This window comes from Cylas formicarius, unplaced genomic scaffold, assembly GCF_029955315.1.
Source record: "Cylas formicarius isolate icCylForm1 unplaced genomic scaffold, icCylForm1.1 PGA_scaffold_4__25_contigs__length_36172078, whole genome shotgun sequence".
Classification (NCBI taxonomy): Eukaryota; Metazoa; Arthropoda; class Insecta; order Coleoptera; family Brentidae; genus Cylas; species Cylas formicarius.
The window spans coordinates 438,848-460,331 of NW_026844334.1; the positions used below are offsets into that span (position 1 = coordinate 438,848).

Sequence of the window (21,484 nt, forward strand, 5' to 3'; positions counted from 1 at the left end):
GGTCAAACAACTTACATTAGAAAGCCTTTGTATTATAACAATTTGCGAAAATATTAGGTGTAGTGCTGATTTTTTGCTTGAGTCACCTTTGCCTTGGAAACTAACGATACTAATATTTAAATATTATTCGAAATATAGATGGAAGTACCTTAAACAATTAGCGCTCCAGTCTGATGGCAATTCTTTATTAAATTTAGAATTCATTCTGTTGAATAAGAGATTTGGATCGTCTTACAGAAATAGCATTTTGGCAACTCCAACCATTGATTTTGACGGAGAATCCGCTTACTGTTTATGGGTCAGTTATTACAGGATAAAATATTCGGAAATTTTAGTTTGTAAATCTTGTCACTTTATATTTCAAGTAGTTAAAAAATTTAAAAAGAAAAATTTTAGACTTTTATTGGATCACTATCATTTACAGCTGGATATAAATAATTTGAATGATGTATATCACGATAAACAATTTTGGTGTCAAAGCTGCTTTGAAGAAGTTTTGTTCACTGTAGAAACTGAAGATGAATGTAATTTAATGCTTCACGATGAGAGGAAATATGGAAAAAAGTTACGCTTTTCTGATAGTCCATTGAACTATTAATACTGTGGTTTTATTATAACATATGTAACTGTAGATAAGACTTTTATGTATTGATTGTATTCCATTGTATTGCAACAAGAATAAACATGTATATATTTAGACGCTATTTTCTTTTTTACCACCACCACAACACCGCATAATAATTACACAGAAGTTTGTAATTGTATAATTTATTTATTATATACATTATTACTATTTTACAATTTCGTTAAATGCTAAATTATTAAATTGTTCTAGTTTTCTTTTGCACTCTTGAGCTTGCATCCGCGCCACTTGCAAGTCTGTATTAAAAAGCGCAATTTGTGTTTCAATTTCGTTGATATTGCACTCTAATCCCGACAACTGAGACGCCAAGTTTCTTTTTAAATTGAATGCCTCACAAATGACACTTTTTTCTCTACCGTCCGTGAACACTTCGAGCCAATCAGCGGATGACGTTGGAGCTGCAAACGCTTCACTTGTGGTAGTTTTCTTCTTCTTCTTGCGGGATACGACCGACGCACTTTGTTTTCGTTTGGTCGCAGATTTTTTGGTTTGTTGCTCTACAGGAACGAAGCTGGACGGGAGCACTTCTGATGAAGGAAATTGCAACTCGAAATTTTCCAATAAATTATACAATTCGTTGGATGTCACAATTTTCTCTTGAGCCATCATATACACGTATTTATGTCAGAACTTCTAAATCGAGACTAAATTTATTTCAAAACGTCTACGTTGTCTACCCACGAATCGTGCGACTTATCCAATCCCAACCAGCGCACGAGAACCATATTGCCTCGTCTGCGCAACACCTTTTCGACGAGATATAAGTCCGGGTTAACTGTCTTCTGCAATTCTTCTTCATAAAATCCGCCCATTATGGGTTTACCCTGCATATCTTGAAGCAAATACGTTACGGGGTTAGTAACCCGTACTTTAACAATTTTAAACAATTCCGTGGTCCAATTCGGTGTATAACCTTTGTTGAAAACGTGCTTGACTTTGCTGATTCTAACGATGTCGCCGACTTTAAGTTTACGAGGACCGAATATTTTTATGCTACTATACGCGGTTTTCAAAATTCTCTTTTCGTTGCTCTTACTCACATCGATGGGTTTCGTACCCGTCGTTCTATGTTTTGTGTTATTGTATTCATCAACGATAGAGGCGAGCACATCGATCCATTTGTACGTCCCGCGTAAAGAAAAATGTCGAAACAATTTCTCTTTGAGGGTACGTATCACCCGTTCGACAATTGAGGCCTTTTTTATGCTATACGTACTATAGTGGTTAATTTTATGCTTATCCACAAGTTTCAGAAACGTGTCGTTGTAAAATTCTTTACCGAGATCCGTTTGCAAGTTTTGAGGGTGCCGTCCGTCCTTGAGAATTTTGGAAAACGCCTTGGCGACTTCGACCCCGGTTTTGGTTTTCAACGGGCGACACCATACATATTTTGAGAAACAGTCTATCACAACCAGCACGAATTTAAAATTTCTGTTTTGTTTGCTGTAGCGATCTAATTGGGCCAGATCCGCTTGCCACAGGTCATCCATCCCTCGTATTATAGTCCGGCGGCGAGCATAATTTCTGCGTGCCGGCTTGTGCAGTTCTCGAACCAGTTGTACCTTCTCTTTATTCATAATGTGTGTTCGGTTGCGATGGAGGATTTAAAACCCTTTGTTTCAATACCTTCATTATATTCTCATTTTCGTTCGTAAGTCGCTCCATTTTGGTTACAATATCATGAAATTGCTGTGACAAAACGGCGACTTTTGTCATGTGCTTTTCCAAATCTTTCTTTGCGCTCATTTCGCTTAGCTTTTGGTGGAAAACTTCGCGAAACTGCATAATTTCATTTTCGAGTGTAGTGCTACTCATTTTCAGTTGTTCTTCAAGACGCGAGAATTTAGTTTTGTCTTCAATTTGTAATCTTTTCGTGTACGCTTCGAGTTTCTGTCCAATAATCTTTCTCAATGCAATTTTTAATAAATTACTTGTCTCATCCACATATTTTTTGTTAGCCACGTCACCGTCATCGCTAGGCGTTTGGACATTGCAAATTTTTAAATTGTTCATATTGACGTTTCCGTCTGGCATATAGTCGAGGGCGCTTCTAATCACAGTATTAGTGAAGGGTCGTTTAGAGCGCAGCGCGCTAGAACGTCCAAACTTGTCCAGACTCATCGTTAAACTAACGTATAAAACCTGATTCTTTTAGCTCTTCAACGATTGAAACTATTTCGTTATCATGAGACGTGTTGCCTGCGTGTTTCGACGCGATTAGTAATTTCAGACGCTCTACGAGTTCATTGACGTCGTCCCAGTATACATATTCAGTAGGAGCGTCATTATAACGCATATTATAACCTTGACCGCTGTACGAGTACGAACGCGACTGAGATTTTATTAAGGGTCGGATGACCTTGGTATATTTTGGTACAGTCGATGCGCCTTTCAAACGTCCGATCGCGTCCCTGTGCACCTGGGTAGCCTCCATTATTTTTTTATATTGTGCCAAATCGTCTTTTGTGTATGCTATGGGATCTTTCAAAAACACCAAATTATACAAGCCGCGGGTACCGGAATATCTCTCGCCGTCTACAATAATATCGCCAGATCCTTGATGAAAATCCAGCGATTTATTGCCGAGAAACCATTTGGATGATATTTTGTCGTAAACGGGTCCGTAAACAATATCGGTGTCGGGCGATTTTACCCATAAATTTTGAATATATGAATGGGAAATTTCTGGATATTGTTCCAGGTATGATTGAAGGGATGCGTTGGCCACGCTCGATGTGTCAAACACATCATCTTCCTCCTCATCGATATTTTGCATCTCAACGCTCTTATTGGGATCCGGCGTTTCCTGAATTTCTTCCATAGGCAAAAATGATACGTTAACCTTATTTTTTGTTTCTTCGTTCGGTTCCTTTTTGTGTTCCCGCTTGACACCTCGACGTTCAGTTTTTATTTCTGCCGGTGACGGTGATAGCTTTATTTTTGCTATACGTTCTAGCGGCTCGCTGACGGGTTTGAAAAGCTTCCGAATTGACGCATCCTCTTCGCTCTTACCCAATTTTAATGTTAAATACTTCTTTCGAATAGATCTAGACAACTCGTTTACTTTTTTTTTTAGCGCCGCGTCGGCGATGTCGGCGGACGTCGCCTTCATGACTGTTTCTATCGACAATTAAATATCGACTTTTATATATTTATCGAAACCCTTGCGGTAGCGTCCGTTTTTTACGTCGAAATCTTTGACAATTATCAAACAGCCGTACTTTTCTTTCCAGCACTCGGAACAAATTTGTTTAAACGTGTCGTATGAAACGTCGGGTGAGACATGTTCATCATAAACGTGACGTAAATTCATGTCATCCTGTTTAAACAACGCGACAATATTGCAATTGTCACGTATCAATTGCTTGGGTACCTTGGAGTATGTCTGACAGAGATAAATAGCGTCGATGGCCTTGTGTCGGCACATCGAAAAATACTCGCGAATTTTATCTTGCTTGTCGCACGCCACGTCGTCGAAAATAAACAGAGAATTCTCTTTCGCGTCGCTGGGGTCGATTATCGAGTCTCTTTCACTGTAGGGATAATATCCAACTCCTTTGACATTGCTCAATACGCGAGATAACAGTTGATATTTTGGTTGATACAACGACTTTGAGTAGACGTAAACATTTTCGAAACTTGCCCCGTTGGGGTTAAAGAGTAGCGCTAACATGGTGTTGGTTTTGCCGCAACCGCTAGGTCCGCAAAACACCGCCCTAAATGAATTGGGTAGCAGTTGACCGTGTTTGCTTTTGTTAAAGAAACCATCTCCGCAAACCAAATCTAAATTATCGATGGGGAGCTTGAGTTTCTGCTGCACCACCCGCATGACTACAATGTTTATTCGAGACACCTCGTATATATATACGACACAAGCAATTTCCTTTAATTAGTATGTTATGCTTCGCGTCCGGAAGTGGTCTCGTTAACACGCTTATTAACAAGTTACCTTTTGAAGTACACATTCCGGGTTACCAGTTTTGCGGTCCCGGTACAAAATTGGAAAAACGCTTGAACCGAGGCGATAGCGGGGTGAATCCTTTGGACGCTGCGTGTAAGGTACACGACATTGCCTATTCGCAAAACAAATCGTTAGACGAACGTCATAAAGCGGATAAAGAATTGGAAACGCGTGCGTGGCAGCGAGTAAAATCTAAAGACGCAAAGTTTGGTGAAAAAGCTGCCGCATTCTTTGTCACCGCGACTATGAAAACTAAACGTAAGCTCGGTATGGGTCAACAACGGCGTCCCTCTGTTTCGTTTCGACAGGGTGTCGTGAAAAAGGTTCGCAATGCATTAAAGAAGAAACAATTGTTTCATATCGATAACCCTAAAATGCTTAGAAGATCGGCACTGGAAGCGCTTCGAGCTGGCAGAGCCGCTGTAAGAAAAGCGGGAGGACGTAAAAAAATTAGGGTACCTAGAATTATACCGTTCGAATCAAAATCGGGCGGTATTTTACCACTTTTACCGTTATTAGGAGCGCTAGGGGCTTTAGGTTCGCTCTCGGGCGGAGCCGCTGCTATCGCTAAAACTGTCATCGATGCGAAAAACGCACGAAAGAAACTCGAAGAGGACAACCGCCATAACCGAGCTATGGAAGAGATTGGAAAAAAGGGATCGGGTCTATTCTTGAAAAAGAGTCCGCGCGGCGGATTCGGTCTTTATCTGAAGAAACAAAAAAACTCCCAATAAAGCTACCCAGAAGGGCTCTATACGACGTCGATTTAATATCTCTGGCGCGCAAATTAAAAATTCCTCACTTCAGGGGTGTTTTTATGCGAGATAGTTTACCCCGTCGAATCAGATCGCAAGAATGCGGAATCGTAAATTTGGATGTTCGTCGAAATAGAGGAACCCACTGGGTAGCATACAAAAAGAGGAAGGGAAACGATGTTGAGTATTTTGACAGTTTCGGTAACCTTAAACCACCCGCAGAACTTGTTAAATATTTCGGCAACAGCGCCAATATCTACTATAATCACGATAGATATCAAAAGTTTACGCAATACAATTGCGGTCATTTGTGTTTGCAATTTCTCTATAAAAAGGACTGAAATCGCGGACCTATAAGCAGTCAACATGTCGATCATATTTACGTTAAAAGGGAACACGTCGACATTATCCATCGACTTTGTCAATCCGCTGCAGTTGGATGAAGATGTAGAGTACGGTTTAGCGCTGATTGGATTCCACTCTTACAACAACATTCCCAACATAGATAAGGGTTCGAATAAATTTTACTACTTCGATGGTAACAATAAAGAAAACGTAATTGAAATTCCGACCGGGTCCTATGAAATTAGCGACATTGAAACCTACATTAACGAACATCTGCCAAAAAATAAGGAAGAGAAGAATACGATCCCAAAGTTAATAGAGGAGATATCAATCAAACCCAACAATAATACGATAAAGTGTGAAATCTACAGCCCCGTATACGGGGTAAACTTTAAACAACACTCGGACAGTATCGGAAAATTATTGGGGTTTTCACAGAAAATTTTGGAGCCCAATATTATGCATTCCTCAGATTTACCCGTGGATATAATAAAAGTGCGAACGATACATGTAGATAGTAACATAACGTCTGGAGCGTTCTACAACGACAGACCTTCGCACACAATTTACGAGTTTGCCTTGTCCGTCGATCCGGGGTACGCCATCGACGAAACTCCTAAATATCTAACGTACTTGCCAGTAAACAAACGACAAATCTACAACATTACCCTACAGGTTCTGGATCAAAACTTTGAGTTGGTTAATTTCCGAGGTGAAGAAATCATCATTAGATTGGAACTTAAAAAATTAACGTAATGTTGATTTTCAACTCAATCGGAGACGCTGGTGAATATAAAAAAGCGAACATCCAAACGGTAGGGTTAGTAACAAAACCGAGGCGTATCCGTAAAGGTCGTCTTACATTGAGCAACAAACAATTTCTCCGATCACTGGGCTACGATGTTATCGAATCAAATATTCGACATACACAGAAAGCCAAAATTTGATGAATCTATCCAGCGCGTGGAGACCCGCACCTATCATCCCTTTGTGAAATCTTTTTTGAACAACGACACCATTGAGATCACGATCAATCAAGGAGATGCCTGGCTGCTTATGTACGACGCTGCTATTTGCATTAAGGGATCGCTGAAACGTCTCACGGGAACCGACCAAGTGCAATTTGTAAACAATGCAGGAGCATTTTTTTTTGAAACTATATCGTACGAGCTGAATGGGAAAGAAGTGGATAGCGTGCGTGATCCGGGTATAGTTAGTACGATTAGAGGTTATCTATGTTACTCGAAAGATGACTCATCGCATCTAGATATTTCCGGCTGGAATTTCCCTGAAAATGCGATTCACGATACAGAAAATGGACATTTTAGCATGCGAATCCCGTTACGACACTTTTTAAACATATTTAATGATTATAATATGATAACTTGTGGAAAACAAACCATAAGATTGGTAAGAGCCAGACATGACAAAAATTGTATGATAATTAAACCAATGGGCGGTGTTGCGGCCAGTGCAATTAAAACAACGGCGGAATTAAAAATTGATAGTGTCGATCTTAGGGTCAAGCACATATTTCCAAACGACGAAATCAAATTGGCTCTGCTGAAATCGATTAGATTAGATCAACCCATATTGATACCCTATAGACGATGGGAACTTCATGAATATCCTGCCCTAACCGCGGGCTCTACCAAAGAAATTTGGTCTGTCAAGACGTGCGCGGCTATCGAAAGCCCCCGATACGTAATAGTCGCTTTTCAAACAAATCGCAAAGACAACGAAGCGAAAAATGCGACGCTTTTCGATCACGTCGACGTAACGGATATAAGATTAACACTAAACGGAGAATATTACCCTCACGAACGTTTACGATTAGATTTTGAAAAGAATGACTTCGTGGAAGCGCATCACAATTACACGGATTTCTACCCCAGTTATAAGGGATGTGAGGAAAAAACTGCGTTGCTTGACTATATGGCTTTCAAAAACTGCGCGATTTTCGTCATTGACTGTTCTCGAAGAAACGACAGTGTAAAATCCAGCACTGTCGACGTAAAGTTAGACATCGAAGCAAAAAAGGGATTTCCCGCGAATACACGTGCCTATTGCATCATCATTCACGATTGTATCGTGGAACAACTACCGCTCAGCGAGATTGTTCGAAATCTAACATAAATACCGCCGGAGGAACCTAATCTTAACCAGTCATATTAAAAATGCGCATCGTTGCGGTAGATATTCAAGGCTTCCAGTTAGAAGATGGATTTGTCGTTAAAGAAATGGCTGTCTACAATGGATGTCAAATTAGTCATTACGTTTTGAAACCGCCGCGTGAATATTGCACGTTGACCGGTGCAGAAAAAAGAACGGTACGCTGGCTCGAACAATATCATCACGGTCTCAAATACAGTTCTGGTTTTGTTCAATATTCCGACATTGATACGTTGATCGGACTACTGATAGAAAATGCTGACTTGATATACGTGAGAGGAAGATCAAAAATGGAATTTTTAATGTCGAAAATGGATCAGGAGGATGTCGCATGCAGAGTCATTAACGTGGAGAAATTCGATGATGATAATTGGTTGAATCCGCCGAAATTTCAACCGGATCACGCCCATTGCATGTTTCACTCCGGAGGAAGACTGCGCATGTGCGCGTTGAGAAATTCTGCCCTTTTATATAATTGGTTGTATTCAAGGATCCCTGTATGAAATAAAACTTTCTTTATTTAAATAAGACTTTTTATTTCAATCCAAAAAAATTAATAATACATTTACACGTAAAAATAAAGCACGCTAATGCTATGATATGAATACAAACTGCGAAACTGTAATCTATTGAAGTATAATTCTTTTTTCGTTCCATTTCTCGAGTAATATTCTGCGTCATCTCACGCAAAATAGCGACTAAAAGCGTTTGGTTCATCACTTCTCTTTGTTATTTTACCTATAAAAGATTAGCTAGGAACCGAATACATTTTAGTATTTTACTGACCTTGAACGAGATGAGAGTCTTGTTGCTATGCTACGCTGTCTTTACTACCTGTTCGGACGTGTCGACGATAGTCGCCGCGCTGCCCGAGGAAGGTGTGATTGAATATTTACAAAAATTCGGATTCCTTTCACCTAACGACAACGAATCTTTAACGCAGATCAATGCGTCGAGTTTGCAACGTGCCCTAATGGATTTTCAGGATTTCTATAATTTACCGGTGGATGGTACTCTTAATAACGAAACCGTCGAACTAATAAATAAACCCCGATGTGGTGTAATAGAAAATGCCTTCACGACTGTTTCGCGATGGCAGAAAACGGATTTAAATTGGTATATTCAAGTACCGCCCAGTCACTATCAAGAGTTAAAAGTGCTGGCAACCGAGGTTTTTAAAATATGGAGTGATGAATCAAATTTAAATTTTTTCTTAAATTATTCAGAGCCGGATATAATGATTTTGATGTCTGACAAATATACTACCCACAGACAAAGCATAAGATGTAAAGGGAACGAATCCTGTCCTTTTGCTTTTGACGGAAGGGGTAACATATTAGGACATGCATTTTTTCCAAATCAACAACAAGAGTGCGTGGAAGTTCATTTGGATAAATCCGAAGATTGGTACTACGGTTTAGAAGTGCCTGCGCCCGGAGGAAAAACGAGCTTGTTTACTGTGTTGTTCCACGAAATTGGACATACGTTGGGTTTGGCGCACAGTAACGATCGCAATGCCATTATGTACCCTTGGTATAGCTTAAATTCTAAGACATTGTCATACGACGATGTTGCAGGTCTTCAACGTTTATATGGTAAAAAAACCACAACCACCGTCCGCGTAACAACTCCGACCACAACAACATCAACTACCACTACTACCACAACTACGAAACCTCCGATAGGGAAAAACGAAACAAAAGTACCAGATTTGTGTCACGTAAATCCATCCATATTTTTGGTTACGTCTAACCATCATATGTATCTATTTTACGACAAATGGGTTTGGATAATAAGATTAGGTGATAAAGTCTACATGGAACCTAAAATGATATCAGATTATGTCCCTATTTACGCTCCTATTTCGCATATCTACCAGAGACCCAACGGACAACTTTTGGTAGTCACCGGTGATTCGTTTTATTTACTTCACTTCCCGAGTTTCACGGTAGTGGGCGACCGACAAAGCGTCCAGCGACTGGGTGTGCCTGCGGGTAAAACAGTGAACGCTATTTTTAATACGTATGGCGGTCGAACGTATATATTTTACGGTAAACGCTACTATGCAGAAATAGACGAGTGTTCTTTGAGTGCGAGTGAACACGGTTTTACTACGGAACTGTTTCCGGGTCTGCCCGACGATTTGTCGGGCGCGTTTCGATACACCAACGGACATTTGTATTTTTTCAAAGAGAAAACGTATTACGAATACAACGAATTTTTGAATAAATTAACGAGAGTCGGTGAAATAGACTTGAGTCTTGTCGCAATTAATTGTCCCACAGAGAGTGTCTTTAAACAAATTAGGGATTTGTTAAGAAAGTTATCGATCTTTCACAACAATGAATAAGAAGTTAGTTTTCTTCGACGATTTTAGAAGCTTGGATACCGAACAACTTGAATTGATTCCTGTGCAACATTTCTTGGAGCATGTGAGACCGCACGATTTGTTAAATATGTGGCATAAGTTACCAGTACGACATCGCAACAATTTTGAATTGCAAACTCATTTGCCCTGCTTTGTTCACTATAACAGACCGGACAGCAAAATGCATATCGACGGCCCGGCACCTCCCCAGAATAAATGTCATTATTGTTTGAGTGTTATAAAAGCAGTTACCGAGATCTAGGATAGATTCATTCGGGCTAGAAACATGGTTTTGTTAAGTGCTCACTTTGTTTTGTTGTCGGCTGTGGTACAAAACGTTTTCTATATACATAAACCTAAGGATGTGATTGAAGCGTTCGTTTGTTTCAAAAATCATAATAATCGGTGCATTTGGCCCGATACGTGGACGCGTATGCAACTCGCTCAGGTCAACGGAATCGACAAGCTACAAACTTTTAGCGAGACATTGTCGAATAACACTACCGCAGATAAGCCGTATTTAAATTACAAGGTACGTTTCGTTTTCGCGAACCGGAGCTACGAAGACCACGGCGAATGGCAAACGATCGCTATCAAGAATTCCAATAACACCAGCGGCGGCGTTAACGACATTTGCGGTAACGAATACAACATCTCGGCAGGTCGAAAAACTATTTTAATCCCGCTATATGTAACTACGTGCGCTTGTTTGCTTCTTTTGACAAAATGCTTATTCAAATTGACTAAATGTAAATATCTCTCTTAATTACACCGATAGTGGGGGGTTGTTGATATATAAGTACATTTGAATTTGATACCGAAGTCAGTCTGTTTGTCACAATGTGTAACAAAGTGGTCACTATCGATGAAAACACGATTTTCGAAATAAAGAATTCAGGTGTCCGTTTCATCTTCAAGAACAAGCACATAGATTTTCAAGTCCAGGATTTTTGGGATTTTTTGTTCTTTCTGGAGGACGAGGTGGGAGAAATCATGTTCTGGAACGACATAACAGTCTACATCGGGAGCAGTATCGAGGTGACCTATTCGAACGAAGAAGAGAGCTGTGAGTTGATACTGAAACAGGATCATGGCGACGAAATTATCCTCGACCGCGATGAAGTAGAAAATCTCATGGACCAGAAACACCGCTTGTACGAAGCATTACGTTGTCTACATATGAGCTAATAAATATTTACTATTGTATCTATAGTTTTTCTTTTATTAAACCGTGATTATTGAGACACTCTGTATAAGTCACTCGACTTGTTTACCGACGACCCGATCCACCGCGTCACCGCGCCACACCGTCTCCGCGCCGCACCGTCACCGCCCTCTACCGGGGGGGCCTACGACGGTCGGAGCGCGCGACATCTAGCAGCGACGGGCGGAACCGGGGCAAAACAGGACGCTACACAAGCTGGCGACATCTAGCAGCGACGGGCGGAACCGGGGCAAAACAGGACACTACACAAGCTGGGTGGGGGGCGGAGCGCACTCTGGTAGACAGGGGGGACACTAGGACGCCACGCGCGGGGGGCCCCCGCTGCGGGGGGGTTAGGAAATTGAGGTTATGTACGGTTTCTGTTGCTTATATCGGCACTATACATCTACTGTCGCTTTTTTCATTTTCTTCGAGAATTTATTCTAAAAACACCCTGTACGTCTCGAGAAGAAACCTGTAAGCATACGATAACCGCAAATTATAAGAAAAGTACTGAAAATTCCAGAACGGGGTAAACAATCGTCAATATCGGTGTATAGTCCATTCGCAAATAAACCGTTTTGGCGCAGCAAAAGGGGGCGCTGCCCGCGGTTGGAAATACTTCCTCGTGTCGAAATAGACAGGAACTATGGGTGCACAGACCCCGAACCTAACCTAGAAATTGTCAGCTTCGTCTCGATGAGACATAAAGGAGCGATTGTATCCATTTTTTTTTTGTTATCTCGTGAGGGTGAACAACCACCGTCGCCGACGGTTATCCGAAACCCGTGTTTACGAGTGTCGCGAGCGTTTGAAAGTCGCCGCTCCCCAGAGAAGTACCTGTACAAACAAACGCATGGATAGTTGAATAGTTTCTTTTTTTTTTTTTCGTGCCTGCTGGTTCGTCCGGTGGTGATATATGACTTCAGTGTTTATCCGCACTCGAGAAAGTTGAAATGAAGACGTATAGTGCGTCCCAAAGTATACCGTCTTGGGTTTTGAAGCGCAATTACATCCAAAAACTAATTACGACCTTCCATACTTTGTCTCCCGATTTTTTTCTTAAAATATAAAACCATAATAAAAAAATAAAAGTTCAAGTTCATTCCTCTAGGCACTTGAAAATCGTGTATCATTATAAACATCAAAAAACTAATTACAAACATAACAAAAAAAACAAACTTTCTAATGAGATTCTTGAATAAGTTTAACCTTAAGTATTTTAATTCTTCCGAAACTCCATTGTGAAGGTTATAGACATTATCAAAGATATTTAAAAGAGGTTTAGCTAAAGCTAATACAGTAGTCTCGCGATATAGTGAACAAATTAATGCAAAGCCAGGTTCACTAAGTTCTAAAATTCGCTGAAAAACTTGTTGGCGGTATTAAATCAACTTTATCGGCAATAAAAAAAATATTATTCTAATAAAAATGCAGTTTAATTTTTTTTATTAGGTAAATTCTGTGTCTCATAATCCTTTTACGGAATGTTCAAGTAGGTGAATCTACATGAAAAAAATGATGAATATACCCATAAAGTAGAGGCGATATACAAGTTTGGGGCACTTATCGCGTTTAGTAACGTTGTACTAGAAAATCGCGAAAAAAAGATAGTCGCCGAGGTCCGATCGCGGCCATTTTTTAGTGGCCCATGTGTCCCACGGACTGTTTAAAAGTAGCCAAATCTGAACGGCGTGGGTAGAACCATTCGAAAGTTATGGCCGTTTAATGCCGCGTCAACAGAGAACAGACATCATAGAACAGAGAACAGACAAGCAATTGGAGACTTAGGGAAATGGACGGTGGAAACGAATCTAGATATTTAAGGTCTCCTTTGGACTTGGTCGTCTAAAATCGAGCCGCCATTTTGTAAAATAAAAAAAGGACTATTTACCCTGACTCTCGCTTCGGTCAAGTTGGTCCACATCGCTATCTCCTCCCGCGTGCTCATGTCAGGGTAACGATTCCTCGCAAACGTTGCTTCGAGCTCTTGCAGCTGCTGACTGGTGAAGTGCGTCCTCTGACGTCTCTGACGTTTCGTCTTTTTGTCGTTTTTGCCGTCGTCGGGCTCGCCGGACTCGACCCCCACTCCCGATTCGGTTTTGATCGTGTCCGACAGCGAACGACTGGCTGAAACGGAACAAGGAAGAGACATGTAGAATATTAATTAATTAATTTATTTTATTTTTTAATTAATTTAACAAAAACTGTTATAAGAGCTAAGACTTCCGCATAAATGTAATAAATAAATAAAAATAGAAAAATAAATAAAATGTTATACGTTATAATAAAACTTAAACAATTAATAAAATTAACCAAAACGACTTTTGGTATTTTGAAGCAAATTCGGAGGTTATGTCGGCAACATAGCGATGAAATATTGCCCACTAAAACTAACGGCCGTGTCCTTACTTCGATAACCATGTCGTCAAAGAGTTCAAAGGCGTGACAAAACAGTCCGGTAAATAGTCTCCCGGCTCGTGCGACAGTCTGTTTTTAAATCCTCCGGATTTACGTCGACATTTGTGTAGCGATAAATTAGCGATAAGCCACCGGCCAAATCCCGGAGAATCAAAAATAAGCTGCGTTTAACGCCCGAGACTCTATGCGGTCAGATAAAGATGCCCGTTTTCTTTTCGATTTTAGTAAAACAAAGGTATATTAACAATCTAAAAATGTTAAAATTGTTCTGGGCAAGTTAAACGTAAGAGAAATGTGAGGTTATGTGTCACAAGTTTCTGTTTATCCAATTACGCGGTCTAAAGCCAAAAGAAAAACTGGCACATTTCCTTCGAGCCCAATAGGCAGCAGTCGCAACGTCTCCTTTATTTTCCAGATGTGGATTTATTTTTACTAATTTTTGTTTTAAATGAAAAGTATGAAAAGTTCTTACGGAATTCGCAGAGATTTATTCGAAAAATCGTGAAAAAAAAAAACGTAAGTTAATTTTGGAACTTTAAAAACACTTTTTTCACCAAATTTTGTAAAAAAAAATGTAAATTTTGTGAAATGTGCCCGAATTTACACTTTTGTTTTTAAATAGGAAACTAAGTTTTTGTGTGGCGCGGTCGGCTTAAGTTTATGACAAATGGGATATAAGTAGAAAGTGCCGATTTAAATACTTCGGTACTGCTGGACAGTGCAGGGTTTGACGTAGTAGACCCCGACCGCTTTAGAGGAGTTAAAGATTTTATATTTTTGAGCAGACTATTATCAAAAGCCACGGCAGTGTAGTGATTCTTCTTCTTAAATGCAAACGGTAAATTTTTTGATTTAAAAAGTATTTGACAACTTTGTGAGTGTAACCTAAATTTAGAAGAGTCCTTACTGATTTTTTAAAATACAGAAGTACTCTGTCACCATTGCCATTAATGATAACACAGTGCAGTTCGTGAAAGCAAATTGTTTTTTCTTCGATTTTAGTAAAAAAGTAAAATTAAAAGTGTGCCAAATAATAAATAATAATTAATAAACACTATTTATTAATATTATTAAGGTTTAAGGGTTAAGGTGTTTGAAGCATTGGAAATATTTCTTTCTTATATCTATGAAAAGGCAACGGTAAAAATTGAGCGCTAGCGCTAAGAAAAGTACTACATCAATATCCGATGAAAACCCCCGTCTTCCCCCTCTACCGTAGGGCGCTTCGCCCGCCCATCCCACCGGATTTCCACCTGATTTCAATCATCACGAGCGTACATCGTATCAAGACGTAATCCCAGCCGGGGGTTTCCGCACTTAAATAAACCGAAAAATTGAGCGGAGCTTTTAAAAAGCACGACGAAAAATGGCGGGGTTCTCCCCACCCCCCCCAAGCTCCGCCGCGTCTAAAGCCTCGCTTGTTTGAGAAACTGATTAAAAATTCGGGTCGTTAAGCCCGGAAAAGTGCCGGCAAAGCCGATCGGAAGATTCCGCGCAATTATTTTTCCTTCTTTTCCGTTCCGCGCGTGCACGTTTTCGAGCCCCCCCGCCCCCACATGCCGATCGCAGCGTTTTTCCCGATTAAAACTGCCTCCCCGATGTTCGGGGAAAAAGGGCAACGCTTGGCAACACTGCATGCCCGTATGTATGCGCAGAAGATTCGGCTCCATAAAATTTTGTTAGTGAAAGTTTTTCAAAAATTTACAAATTGAAAAAAACTGAAAAATGGGCCGCCCCATTATTGAAAATTGACTATAATTGAAAGACTGTGCTTCGGATATCAGTTCGTTTTACATGACGATATAGCCAGCATAAACAGCTAAAATTTTTGTTTTTAAGGTTTTCTTCTGTTGTACAGGGTGTTCAAGATATTAAAAAATTAACAGGTGTCTCAAATTTGCAGCTGTCGACTTCAGATTTGGCAGACGGATAGAAGTCTAGCCCCGTAATTTGTCTTTTGAAAAGGGATTTTCCGGAACCTGATTGTTTTTCGCTTAAATCACCCACGTGTTGGTTTTTTTTTCATAATTGTTAGTTGACAGCTTATTTCCTTTTTTATATGCGGAAGACATGTATAACCACTTCATTCTCTAGGAATTTCTTCTCCTTTTTCAAATCATATTTCAACAACTCCATTTTTATATTTCCTGGCCCAGGTGCTTGTTTTTTGCATTTTTTAATACTAGCCCTCCGTAATTATCGCACACACCAATATCTCCCGCATTTTTCCTTCCTTCCATATCCTCTCGTTTCAATTTCTTCACGAACACATCTGAACATTAACCCAAATGAGTTCGATATTGCGCATTCTTCACAAATTTCTCAACAAACTCGATTCGCAGGAAAATCGGGGGTGCATGGTCGCCCTTAACGTGTGTCTGAGGCCTGTCGTTACAGCTAATCCTAGACGGTGAGACGTTATTTCCGTCCCGCTTGAAATAGTCTTCCCGAGACGTCCTGGGGATTATAAAGCTTTATGTTTAACTGAAATTAATCGGTCGGTGTGAATGTTCGCTGCCATATAAAACTGACGTTCGCTTTGCGATCGGGCAACAAGAAAAGAACGCCACGAGTGGCTCGGGCGTACTCTGTTCGCGTCGCGTTTATGGCGCGCTTTACCGCGTTGTTGCCGGTAATTTAAATGGTAAATATATAGCAGTGGTAGTACTACAATGTAAATGATTGGCGGACACTCTAGTATAGTATTGTATATAGTACGACCAACAATATAGTGCTTTGATATTTTAGTATTTTACAGTACTTTAACCGCAGACTTCTGCAGGACCGTGGTATAATCCATCCCCCAGATGTTTATTCTGCATTAAGTACAGTACAATACAGTGCGATTTAGAAGACGAACTACCTCAGCAAATAAAAACTAAACAAATTGTTTTGACTGTTTACAATTTTATAAGAAATTCAGAAGCGGATATAGGAGCAGCAATAAGAACTATTATTAGATAGAGAAATCGAAGCAATATCAAATAATTTGGGATCGAACGAGTAAAATAGCTGAGTGTCATCGGCAAATTCAAATATTCGACGGATGTATAAATATCAGAAATACAAATTAAGAATAATATAGGTCCAAGGACGGAACCTTGCGGTACAAAATAAATGAGAACTAAAAGTTCAGATTGATTCTAATTGATCGTTAAGCAATACATTTAAATGGCTCACATTGCTAATCTCAAAAATGTCGTCAAAAATGTGTTTTTCTGTGTTTAAGTGTGTAGCATAATTAGAATCTAGACTATTGTTTTTAAACGATCTTTTATGTTCGTTAATGGGTTTCTTGAAGGATCTACCTGTTTGTCAAATATAAATTTTAGGACATGAGCTGCATTTCAACCTGTAGACACCTGATTTTTGAGATTTTTACGTTGTCCTTTTTGAGTTTGATTTAAATCACTTGATTGGAATCAGTTTGCCCATCTAGACCAGAACTCGGTAGAGATCGTTGGTTATATCAATTACCGTATCACTTTCCGCGCCTTATCGGCAGAAATCGATACCCTGCGGTACGCCCAGTCGACTAGCGCGATAATGACGTCGCGGGATCTCGCGAAACTCGTCGACTAACGCGCTGGCCGATCGTACTTCGCTATCTGACAGGTGAAGATGTCGGTAAAAACGCCAATAGTGCGTCCTGTCAGCGGGAACATGATCGATGGGGGCGGGATCCGCCGCCCCAAAGGTATCTGCGTGTTTACCAGCGTCTGTTTATTAAGGACGCGGCGATATCAACGCGTATACAGGACAATCTACCTCTCGTGGAACTTTTCAGTGACAATTAGCGTCCTACAGGGCGGTCCAATTACGATAACTTTTTTTTTCAATAAATACGACGTGAATATTTTTTAAAATTCTAATTATTGGCTTGATTTTGAGCAATTTTTGTCGTTAATTTGGAGTAGTTTTTAAGAGAAAACAACTTTTCCATTTCCAATTTAAGTCGCCCTGTATCTCTGTGCCGTTACCGAGATCCTAACGGTGAGAGCCGAATTTCAAGCACCCGGTATATAGAAAACGACACGCAATAAAAGTGCTAAATACGAGGTGTTCTATTTAAAAAAAAAGAGTTTTTTAATTTGCGACCGCCCTGTATGCTATGTTTTAGCAGTATGGATCCATAATAAAAATTCTCAATTCTCAAAAGTGACAAAGTGCATTTCTCTGAAATGCTATTCACAATAACCCAAAAATACGCGAAATCTTCGCAGCGTTGCATTTAAAAAAATAAACACACTCCATACATAAAATAGATATACGAGGGCAGCGCCAAAATTTCCCGGCCTGAATATGAAGGAGTGACATTTTTTCATTATTTTTCAAAATAATCCCCCTTAACTTCAATACACTTATTACATCTCTTTATTAACAACTCAATCCCTTTAAGAAAATATTCTTTTGGTTTGTCGGCAAAATGAGCTCTTTTAACTCAAGTTCGTCGTTAAACCGCCGTCCACGTAAGTCCTTTTCCAAATGTCCAAACAAACAATAGTCGCTGGGGGCCATATCTGGGCTATAGGGAGGATGATTTATCTGTTGGAACCCACACTTTAAAATGGCAGCTTGTGCAACACCAGCAGTACGGACAGGTGCATTCTCGTGCAAAAGACGCACGCCTCTGGTCAATTTTCCTCGACGTTTTACACGTATGCAGTCCCGCAATTTATGTAATAATGTTGCGTAATATTTACCATTGACAGTGGTATCCGTTTCTTTAAAATCTATCAAAAGGATTCCTTCACAATCCCAAAAGATCGTGGCCATCACCTCTTTTGTTGACTGGCCGACTCTGGATTTTCTTGGAGAGAACATACGTACGTAGATGGTACATATTTTTTTATTTATTATATGTATACCGTTTATAACGAACCAGTTTCAGAATATTTCACGCGTTATATCGTGACATTATCGTATTTTGAAAAACTTGAACTAAATTTACCCAAACTTTGGCTTCGCTCTACTCACCCCTATTTATAATGTTACATACAATAAAAATAATTATTTATAAAAAAGTATTTAATAAAAAAGAAAACGTTACCGATTAGTAACTGTTTTCCTATAAATTAAAAAAAATTGTTATTGGCATAAATAAGATTTTCGAAAGCTTTGGCTTTGAGCCATAGAATTGAACTGAGTTCAGATTATATTGTTATTATGTAGGTTTATAAGTCAGAAAATTGATAGTGTTTTGTTTTATACTTCACTTTTGTTTACCTCGATATCTCTAAAAACAAAAAAGTTAGAGCGAATTAAAATATTATCGAGATAAATTGAACGCACGGTAACTAAGCATTCTTTTTTAAATAATTACCTTTTCTGTCGCGGGTGCGACTCCTGACGGCGGCAGGGAACGGCAGTTGGGGATGGTCCATCGGGGTCGAGCCGCCGCTCGAAATACCGCCCCCGCCGGCGGCTCTGAAGTCCCCGGTCTCCGTCCACACTGTCGACAAAGAGAGAGAGATCGTTGCCCCGCGTCACTGACGACATTAATAGTAAAAATTGAAATCGACAACAAATGAGCGTCGCTGCCGAAATAAACGCGCCTACGTGATCCGAACGTAAACACGGCGTTTTAAGTGCCGCGAGGGGGGTGGGGGGTAAGGGGTTCGCGCCTTAAAAATTACGGACGGCAGCTGTCCGAGATACAAAAAAAAAAAGAAACCGAGAAATCTGTAAAAGCGACTTAAATAAAAACAAAAGCTATAGGGAAATTCGTCGAAGAAAATTTACCGTTACTCAAGATTACGCTTTATTTAACGTTTTTAATTTTTTTTTTTTAAATTTTTTTTAAATTTTATTCTTAACGCGGTGGGCTCGATTCTCAACGAAATATGCTGGTATTTTACACACGGCCCCGATTTAGCACAAAATAACAGTGTTTCAGAAATCTGCCACGAGAGGGCACTTTACCTAGTACATTTTTTTATTTTCCCTGTATTTTAATTATTTAGACCGATATTGCAAAATAGTAAAGATTACCATAAGCAGGATCACAAATCCGCGAAAATAGTTACTCTTGTTTTAAGTCGATAAGTGTTACCGTTTAGCCACAAATCGACTTTTTCACTTGTAAATGCGAATGGAAATAGGTTACGCGTATTTTTTCGTAATCGACGGCATGTATAAGAATATTTTTAGAATTAGCGTTGTACGCTGTTTAATTATTAATATTTATAAATTTTTTCTTTTAGAAAATGTCGAAACTTTATATAGCGAAATAGAAGGGACTGACTTTTTTTTCATTATAAAGAGTTTGCGTTATAAACATATAACAATACGCATACGTGTTCTGTAATATGTAATTATTTTACATACATATAAGGTTGTTCGGAAAGTCATTTCGTTTTTTCCCGTCAGAGGACTTAATTACGTTTTTTCGAAACCAACTTCACACTTAAGCCGCATAACCATTATATGTCTTGAGAGCTGATATTGCAAGGCTTGTGTGTGAAAAAGTTCTATTAATTCTACGCAGTAGTTTTTGGTTGGTGCCCTTTTAAATATGGAGAGCAATAAGCAGTATTTTCGTCAAATTTTACTTTTTTACTTCAGAAAAGATAAAAATGCTGTCCAAGCAAGAAAAAAATTGACGGATGTGTATGGAGAAGGCGTGTTAGCAGTACGCCAGTGCCAGAACTGGTTTGCAAAATTTCGATCCGGCAATTTTGATGTCGAAGATGCACGACGGTCTGGAAGGCCGGTCGAAGCTGACAAAGATGCGATAAAGGCATTAGTTGATGCAAATCGGCGAATAACCACACGAGAGATCGGTGAGAGATTAAATTTGTCGAATTCGACTGTTTATGGCCATTTGAAAGGCATCGGCTTAACCTCGAAGCTCCATGCGTGGATGCCATATGTCATTACGGAGCGAAATTTGTGTCGTCGCGTTGACGTGTGTGATTCGCTCCTCAAACGTCAAGAAAATGATCCATTTTTGAAGCGGATTATTACTGGGGACGAAAAATGGGTTGTATACAACAATGTTAAACGCAAGAGGTCATGGAGCAGAAAAGATGAACCGGCTCAAAGCGTGTCAAAAGCCAACATTCACCAAAAAAAGGTGATGCTCTCCGTTTGGTGGGATGTCAAAGGAATCGTTTTTTTTTGAGCTTTTGCCGGACAATACAACGATTAATTCAGAAGTCTATTGTCATCTGGACAAATTGAATGATTCACTTAAAGAGAAGAGGCCCGAATTAATCAACAAGAAGGGTGTAGTGTTCCACCAGGATAATGCGAGACCTCGCACAAGTTTGGTCACTCGCCAAAAACGTTTACAGCTTGAATGGGACGTACTGCAACATCCACCATATTCTCCAGATCTGGCGCCTTCCGACTACTATTTGTTCCGGTCCCTGCAAAATTTTTTGGTTGGCAAAACCTTTACCTCAAATGAAGATGTCAAAAACCACCTGAACCAGTTTTTTGGCAGCAAGGACCAAAACTTTTATGAGAGGGGAATTATGTTACTGCCAGAAAGATGGCAAAAGGTGTTGGACCAGAATGGCCAATATATAATTTAATAAAATATTTATTCATTATACGAAAACTGTCTTTCATGTTCCCCAAAAAAAACGAAATGACTTTCCGAATAACCCAA

At 39.7% G+C, this 21,484-nt stretch overlaps 1 protein-coding gene across 2 annotated transcripts in view; it reads right to left on the minus strand.

Moving 5' to 3' along the window:
* LOC132700497 (pituitary homeobox homolog Ptx1) overlaps positions 1-21,484 on the minus strand; it is an 87,513-nt gene that overhangs the window by 21,199 nt on the left and 44,830 nt on the right. For both annotated transcript variants that reach the window (XM_060667854.1, XM_060667855.1), the window contains exons 3-4: positions 19,193-19,321; positions 13,343-13,578 (exon numbers count right to left, since the gene is read on the minus strand). In XM_060667854.1, coding sequence (XP_060523837.1) covers positions 13,343-13,578; positions 19,193-19,321 — 365 coding nt within the window. The remainder of the gene's footprint in view (positions 1-13,342; positions 13,579-19,192; positions 19,322-21,484) is intronic.